Source organism: Triticum dicoccoides, chromosome 4B (genome assembly GCF_002162155.2).
Source record: "Triticum dicoccoides isolate Atlit2015 ecotype Zavitan chromosome 4B, WEW_v2.0, whole genome shotgun sequence".
NCBI classification, from domain to species: Eukaryota; Viridiplantae; Streptophyta; class Magnoliopsida; order Poales; family Poaceae; genus Triticum; species Triticum dicoccoides.
This window is the reverse complement of record NC_041387.1, coordinates 310316760-310325451: the sequence shown is the minus strand read 5'-3', so window position 1 is coordinate 310325451 and position 8692 is coordinate 310316760. Positions and strand designations below refer to the sequence as shown.

Sequence of the window (8692 nt, the reverse complement as noted above, 5' to 3'; positions counted from 1 at the left end):
CTTCGGATTCTTCTCCAGCCTCACCGTCTGTGTCGCTACCGTTGTGACTGCGGGGGGGATGTTGAGTATCATGATTATTAGGAAAGACGAGATAGACTAGGATTTGTTCTGGCTTGTCTTGTACTCCAAGTAGATCATTGTACTCCTATATATATGCCCATGAGGCTCAAGCAATACAACAACCATTACATCAAACCTCTCTCTCCATTCTAACAACCTGAACTCATATTCCTCATATTATGACATAGGCAACGATCAGTCTAGAACATATGATGTGTCATAAAGAATAGTCTATTCTAGCATGATAAGTGGAATACATATGCTCTTAAGCTACAATACCCTGACCTATTCTCTTTTTTGCCTTAACAGTTTGTCCTCAGTTCAACAAGTTTCTAAGACCGATAATATCCAAGAGATCTTTCATAGGCCCCTCTCTACCCAAGCTTTTGGCCAGTTCCAACAAGTTCAATTAACATTAGCTCACACCACTCTCACACCTGGCTAGTTAGGATATATGGAGCTACTGTTGAAATTCTGCAACCTTTTCTGCTGCCAAACTTTGCAGAGTTCTAATTGAAGGACGGATGGCACACCTTGCATTTAAGAAGATTTGGAAATCGGTAGGGAGTTAGAGATACCAAATTTTTTGTTGGTTTCTCATCGAAGATAGGCTAAACACAAGAAGTCTGCTTCTCAGGAAATCATTTCACCTCCCCTCCTACCAATGTGCGCTATGTAATGAGAAAATTGAAGAGACCACATTGTACCGCTTTTTGGACTGCTCATTTGCTCTGCAATGCTGGGACTTGATCGCCCCTAATAAGAAAAGGGACACATATGTTATTCAAGAAATCATGCTGGCTAAGAATGAATTACCAAATGGAGTGGCCATGATAGTGTCATTATGGGTTGTTGGCATATTTGGATGCAAAGGAACAAAAAGATATTTAAGCATATTGATCCGATCACCACATCATGGAAGCTGCTACACAAGAAAGATTTACAGTTGCTACAGCATAGAACTAAGCACTAGCTCCTTCAAGTTTTTTAAGACCGGATTGCCACACTTTCGTAGTCTGAAAGATCCTTGAGTTAGACATGTTTCCAAGAGTAGGCATTGGTTAGATGGGCTTGGCCATCTCCTTTTCTTTTTGACCCCTTTTGTACATACATCTTTAATTGCTTTTAGTGCAAATTAGTATATAACAATTGTTATAAGGTCTCTAGCTAAAAAAACATGTCTGAAGAACTGAGAAGTCGAGAAGACTAGATAATGCGGAAAGTAAAGAATCAGCTTGGTGGGACCGATAAACAAATGATGTTTTGGACATGTAGTAGTGTGGACAATGTTTTTTTTCTCCAAAGAAAGTAGGCACTATTTCTTACTAGAAAGTGGACAGTGTGAAAGCAAACAATGTAATGTGAAAGTACAAGCTACCATTGGTACTAGGGCTGGAATTCGAGCCGAGTCGAGCCAGCTCGACTCGACTCGCTAAAGCTCGTTTTGTTAACGAGCTAGCTCGACTCGATTCGTTACTATAACGAGTTCAAATTCAAGATTGGCTCGACTCGTATAACTCGCGAGCTGGCTCGTTTAGCTTGTTAAGCTCGTTAAATAAATGTCCATAAAACCTACATTATGATAAAAATTAGTATGTATATATTAAACATATACATCACCAAACAGATGCAATTTCCTTGTCACAACAGCAAGGCAGCATGACCACAATATTCACACTTGTGACAAAAACGTGTACAGAAACCAGAAGTACTTAAAAATCCACATAAAAGTCCACTATCACATTGTAGGTAGCTTAACAGTCGAAAATTCATGCAGCATAATATTCCAAGGTTCGCATTACATTAAAGGGCACAGACCACAATTCATAGAGAGATAGGAAATTAAGCATAAGTTGCAGCTGCGGCATCAATGTTCAATTGTTGATGATCAATCATCCATCCATCACATGCTGCTAGCATCTACCAAAACTCCAAAAGGTCTTCCACTCCCACATGTCCAGCATCCCATATACATTTATTTTGAGTACCTGTGCAAATTGAAATGCCAAACTAGATAAGATTTCGATAATTAATAGCTATTACCAATCAAACATATAAGAATTTGATAATTACAACCTACTAGCAAGAAATAGATTAGGCAGCAAACTTGTCATTCAAGAGCTTGCCACCTCACTCTTAGGAAATGGTATGAATTCAACATCCTCCTTCTCATCCTGTACATGGAAACAACGAATGTCATGCAGGTTAGACACAATATTTGTATGGAAAGTAACAGAAAGATTGATAACAAGACTTACCACTATTATTGGTGGTTGATTGTCCTGGTGTGAACCTCGTATGAAGCTAGAGGCACATACTAATGCCTCGACCATTGCTGGACGTAGAGAACTCCGGTAATCATCAAGGATTCTACCTCCTGTAGAGAAAGTTGACTCGGAAGAAACACTAGTAGCGGGTATAGTCAACAATCTACGTGCCATCTTGGATATAACGGGGAACCTATGAGCATTCACCTTCCACCAATCAAGTAACACAAATGTTGTGTCTTCGGGATCTACATTTGCTTCATCCAAATAGAGGAGCAATTCTGATTTAGATGCTTCTGTAGCTGTTGCTTGTAGATAGTTCCGAAAACCACTTGGTCGTACTGTGGTTGTTGATGCCCTTGATTGCATACTCAAAGACGTACCTCCAGTATTTTGAGTAGCAGAATTCTTTTGGCGATACTCAGCCTCATAAGTGTCATATAGGTTGTACAACTCCTTTCTAACCTCAGCTTCCTCCTCACAGCCCTTGGTTTCACCATAAATCTTTCTAAAACAGTAACCAACAAATCTCATCTTCCACCTAGGATCTAAAACAGTAGCAAGAACCATAACATTGTTTTTCTCCGCCCAATACTTATCAAATTTATCTATCATTGCGTACGCCATAGCTGATAGATGCTTATCTTTAGAATGACATGCAACAACTATCTCCATTTTGACAGTCACTATATAAGGGTAAAAGATACTTGCAGTAGGGTATACAGATCCTGATAACACCTTAGTTATCTCAGCAAATTGCGTCAAGATTGGTTGCACCTTGGAATACATATTCCAATCTGCATGAGAAGGCTCCCACGTGTAATTCATATCAGAGTCTGCATATTCATGAAAAACAGGCCTATAGGGAGTACAAGAATCAAACATCTTGTATGTTGAATTCCACCTTGTTGACACATCTAGACATAATCCAGCCCCAGGTTCTATATTCAGTGTTTTACAAACTTCAAGGAATTTATACATGCGACTAGGAGACTTCTTCAAATACTTCACAGTTTCCCTTAGCGAGCTAATAAAAGCTTGCAATGGTTCCAAACCATCATTCACTACCAAGTTGACTATGTGAGCACAACAACGAACATGAAAATGTGTGGAAATGAAGCCAGGTACTTTCCTTGCAACAAACTTGTTAATCAAATTCCTCACAGCTCCATCATTATTTCTAGCATTGTCAACTGTGATTGAGATGACCTTGTCCTCTATTTTCCATTCACATAAACATTCAAATATTGCTTGAGCTATGATGCTTCCTGAATGTGGTGGATCTAACTCAATAAAGTTCAGGACATGACATTGCATAACCCAATCGAATCTATGTAGTGAGCGACCAAAGCCATGTAGGAGAGATTTTGATTTGATGTCCACAAGTCACTTGTTAAACAAATATGTTCGACATCCCTGAAACTCTTCTTAAGAAGTTCCTTCTCAGATTCATAAACCTTGATACACTCTTTTCTTATGGTCTTTCTACCAATGAACTTATATGCTGGATTCATATGTCTCATCAAGATATTAAACCATTTGTGTTCTACCATTCTAAAAGGATAATCATGTGCAATTACCATCTTAGCAATGATCTTACGAGTTTCTTCAGGATTATATTCAGTGCAAACAGATGTAAGTGATGAACCCGACTCGAAGTTGAGTGTACCCTGACCTTGTGATTTTCCCCTCATGAATGCTCGATATGCTGGACATAAGTCATTGTGCCTATTAAGACTAGTAGTCTGCCCCCCTTGTTTGTAAATAAATAAATCTCCACAATAGTTGCACTTGGCCTTTTCTTTCTCTTCCCCTTCAACTGGAACCATGGTAAAATGCTGCCAACATTTTGAACGCTTTCCTCTCACCCTCTTTTTTTTCACCTTGGGGGACACTGCAATACCCTTTTTCCTTCTACGGCTCTTCTTCGGCTCGGAGGATACACCATCAACTGGCCCATGTTCTTGCTGGCCCTCACGTCCAGAATCAATCATCACATGTGGAGGTAAGCTTTCCTCAGACATTTCATCATCCATATCAGACTCATCCTCTTCATACTCATAATCACGATTATCCTACACATAAAGAAGGAAATAGAAATCAAAACAAAACATATAAGAAACATAGCAGCAATCCTAATGGCTAATGGTTTTTCTTTGGAGATGTACTGTACGTGTGACATGTGCATCAGTACATGCCCAACTGCAGTGGGCAAACGAATCAGAAACATAGCAGCAATCAAGTACTTCAAATTCTTCAAGAGATTTTGGCCACTAATTAACAAGTATATATGAGAGCACATGTACTGTATATAGTCAAGACAAAGGAAATAATGCAGGAATTTGATTACTGCTTCTACAGGCGTTGGCACTACAGCAACTTCTCTGGAGCGTGGTGGCTCTGTGCACTTGTGTGCCCGTGTCCGGGCAGTAGCAGATGCCGGCGAAGCAATGGGACCAGATCGCCTCCTCTTTGCGGCCTTCGACTCCGAGCTTGGTGGCTTCTGCATGGTCACCGGTGGCTCGCCGCTGGGTCGGACAGAAGAATGCGAGCATATAGATCAGTAGTAGAGAAGTAACTAAAGGAAGAGAAGGATGAGATGAGCAGTGCTGGAAGGAAGGGTCCTACGCACGCACCTAAGAAGCGCAGGCCGCTCGCCGGAGAGGTGGGGTTGCAGCGTAGGCGCGGCACCGCCGCCGTCGAGATTCAGAGGAGAAAGAAACAGAGAAGGCAGGAGCGGAAACGACCATCTATAACATCGCCAGGGATGGAAAGAAGCGAAATCGTCGCGCGACGTATGAGTATCCTAGATTCCTCGGCGGATGGGCCTTGGGCGGCTGGGCCTTGAACGGATGGGCTGAGTGGATAATTTTTTTTACCAAGCTTAACGAGTTATACGAGTACTCGTGAGATTGGCTCGTTTAACTCGGTCTATAAACGATCTTAAAATAAAGCTCGGCTTGACTCGTTATTCTTCGAATTCGAGTCAATTCGAGCCGAGTCACGAGCTACTCGTTTAGCTCGCGAGCTTTGAGCTTTTTTTCCAGCCCTAATTGGTACTACAGAGTGCACGTGTCTTATCGAGAAAGTTTTCCTGGATATGTATAGTACGTAAATAAACTAAATCACTAAAATAAATATATGAATTTTGCATGGTGTTAGAAGATTTACCTATAACTACACTAACACTATGACAACTATTAAATTTATGTTTACAGAAAATATATAGATAAGCAACATGATAAACAAGATAGAAAATAATACAAACATAATTTAAACAACACGAGTGATCATAAAGAAATTAGTATGGCATGCATAATTAGGAAGTAAATGATGAAGGGGTAACATATATATTTATATATCAATAAGGACCCAAACATGTCGAAGATAAAACTATGTTCGAAGTAGTTTTATATTTGAAAATGCATCACATTTGGTTTCAATTCTTTCTTCAAAAAAATCAAATAATATGCTTTCATCATTTAACTTTGTAAAACGCTAGTCCGCGCATCAAGCGGGCCACTTTGCTAGTTCTACAAACAACGGTTTTCTATGTGAAGAGAAACAGACAATTCAAACTTCAAATGATATAAGTGAATCACATGAAGCATTCTATAAATCCATACTCAAAAGATATAAGTGAAGTGCAATGAGCATTTTATAAATCAAACATGGACTATCTCATACCAGCATCGTGCATAAAAGAAAAGTGAAAAATAAACACAAAAGACACTCCAAGATTTACATATATCATGAACGAAACGAGAACGAAAACATACCAATACTTGTTGAAGAAAGATGGGATGCCTTCCGGGGCATCCCCAAGCTTAGATGCTTGAGTCTCCTTGAATATTTACTTGGGGTGCCTTGGGCATCCCCAAGCTTGATGTGACACCCCCGATTCAATCATCATTAATCATGCACGCAAATGTGTACGATCAAGATCAGGGACTCACGGAAAGATATCACAACACAAGTCTAAAAGTAAAATAAGTCATACAAGCATCATATTACAAGCCAGGGGGCCTCAAGGGCTTGAATACAAGTTCTCAAACATAAACGAGTCAGCGGAAGCAACAATATCTGAGTACAGACATAAGTTAAATAAGTTGCCATAAGATGAGTAGCACAAATTGGGATACAGATCGAAAGAGGCGCAAGCCTCCTGCCTGGGATCCTCCTAAACTACTCCTGGTCGTCGTCAGCAGCCTGCACGTAGTAGTATGCACCTCCAGTGTAGTAGGAGTCGTCATCGACGGTGGCGTCTGGCTCCTGGACTCCAACGTCTGGTTGCGGCATCCTAAAAGAAGAGGAAAAATAGGGGAAAGATGGAGCAAAGCAACCGTGAGTACACATCCAAAGTACTCGCAAGCAAGAATCTACATTACATATGCATGGGTATATGTGTAAAGAGGCAATATCACTGGACTGAACTGCAGAATGCCAGAATAAGAGGGGGATAGCTAGTCCTATCAAAGACTACGTTTCTGGCAGCCTCCGTCTTGCAGCATGTAGAAGAGACTAGATTGAAGTTCTCCAAGTAGCAACGCATAGCATAATCCTACCCGGCGATCCTCCCCTCGTCGCCCTACGGAAAAGTGATCACCAGGTTGTCTCTGGAACTTGTCTGGGTGTGTTTTATTAAGTATCCGGTTCTAGTTGTCATAAGGTCAAGGTACAACTCTGGGTCGTCCTTTTACCGAGGGACACGACTATTCGAATAGATCAACTTCCCTGCAGGGGTGCACCGCATAACCCAACACGCTCGATCCCCTTTGGTCGGACACACTTTCTTGGGTCATGCCCGGCCTCGGAAGATCAACACGTCGCAGCCCCAACTAGGCACAATAGAGAGGTCAGCACACGGGTCTAAATCCTATGCGCGCAGGGGTCTGGGTCCATCGCTCATTGCACACCTGCACGTTGCGAATGCGGCCGGTGAGCAAACCTAGCAACCTCCATTACAAAGGAAGTTGCGTTACGCGGTCCAACCCGGCACGCGCCGCTGAGTCGCTGACGTCAAAAAGGTTTCGGCTGATACCATGACGTCGAGTGCCCATAACTGTTCCCGCGTAGTTGGTTAGTGCATATAGGCCAGTGGCCAGACTCAGATCAAACACCAAGATCTCGTCAAGTGTGTTATTTTGAAGTAATCGCAGACACCGACCAGGGCCAGGCCCATCTCTTGCCTAGGTGGTCTCAACCTGCCCTGTCCCTCCGCTACAAAGTAACAGTCGGGGGCCGTCGGGAACCCAGGCCCACCTCTACCGGGATGAAACCACCTGTCCTTTCAGCCCCCATATCCGAATCACTTGTGGGTACTCAACGAGCCGACCTGACTTTAGTCACCATCTGTATAGTATGTATATATGTATAGTATATACCCGTGATCACCTCCCGAGTGATCACTGCTACGTCTTGAGCTTGCGTTGGTTTTTCTTCAAGAGGATAGGGTGATGCAGCAATAGTAGCGTAAGTATTTCCCTCAGTTTTTGAGAGCCAAGGTATCAATCCAGTAGGAGCTCCTCAAAAGTCCCACGCACCTACACAAACAAACAAAGAACTCGCAACCAACGCAATAAAGGGGTTGCCAATCCCTTCACGGCCACTTGCGAAAGTGAGATCTGATAGAGATAGTATGATAAGATAAATGTATTTTTGGTATTTTATAAGATAGATGCAAAAGGTAAAGATGCAAATAAAAATAGATTGAAAGCTTATATGATAAAAGATAGACCCGAGGGCCATAGGTTTCGCTAGTGGCTTCTCTCAAGATAGCATAAGTATTACAGTGGGTGAACAAATTACTGTCGAGCAATTGATAGAAAGCGAATAATTATGAGATTATCTAGGCATGATCATGTATATAGGCATCACGTCCGCGACAATTAGACCGACTCCTGCCTGCATCTACTACCATTACTCCACACATCGACCGACTCATGCCTGCATCTAGAGTATTAAATTCATAAAGAACAGAGTAACGCATTAAGAAAGATGACATGATGTAGATGGATAAACTCATGCAATATGGTATAAACCCCATATTTTTATCCTCGATGGCAACAATACAATACGTGCCTTGCTGCCCCTGCAGTCACTGGAAAAGGACACCGCAAGATTGAACCCAAAGCTAAGCACTTCTCCCATGGCAAGAAAGATCAATCTAGTAGGCCAAACCAAACTGATAATTCGAAGAGACTTGCAAAGACAACTCAATCATACATAAAAGAATTCAGAGGAGATTCAAATATTTCTCATAGATAAACTTGATCATAAACCCACAATTCATCGGATCTCGACAAACACACCGCAAAAAAGAGTTTACATCGAATAGATCTCCACAAGAGAGGGTGAGAACATTG

At 41.7% G+C, this 8692-nt stretch overlaps 1 protein-coding gene across 3 annotated transcripts; it reads right to left on the bottom strand.

The window, feature by feature from the left end:
* Positions 1-1050: 1050 nt before the first annotated feature.
* LOC119296026 (zinc finger BED domain-containing protein RICESLEEPER 1-like) lies at positions 1051-3259 on the bottom strand. 3 transcript variants are annotated; one of them, XM_037574445.1, is made up of 3 exons: positions 2319-3259; positions 2137-2234; positions 1051-2048 (listed from the first exon to the last, which is right to left on the bottom strand). In XM_037574445.1, the coding sequence occupies exons 1-2, from the start codon at positions 3210-3212 to the stop codon at positions 2175-2177; spliced, it is 954 nt and encodes a 317-aa protein (XP_037430342.1). In that variant the 5' UTR covers positions 3213-3259; the 3' UTR covers positions 1051-2048; positions 2137-2174. The 3 variants fall into 3 exon arrangements, with proteins under 3 accessions (XP_037430342.1, XP_037430340.1, XP_037430341.1); XM_037574443.1 differs by having other exon boundaries at positions 2137-3259; XM_037574444.1 differs by having other exon boundaries at positions 1051-2234.
* Positions 3260-8692: the final 5433 nt, after the last annotated feature.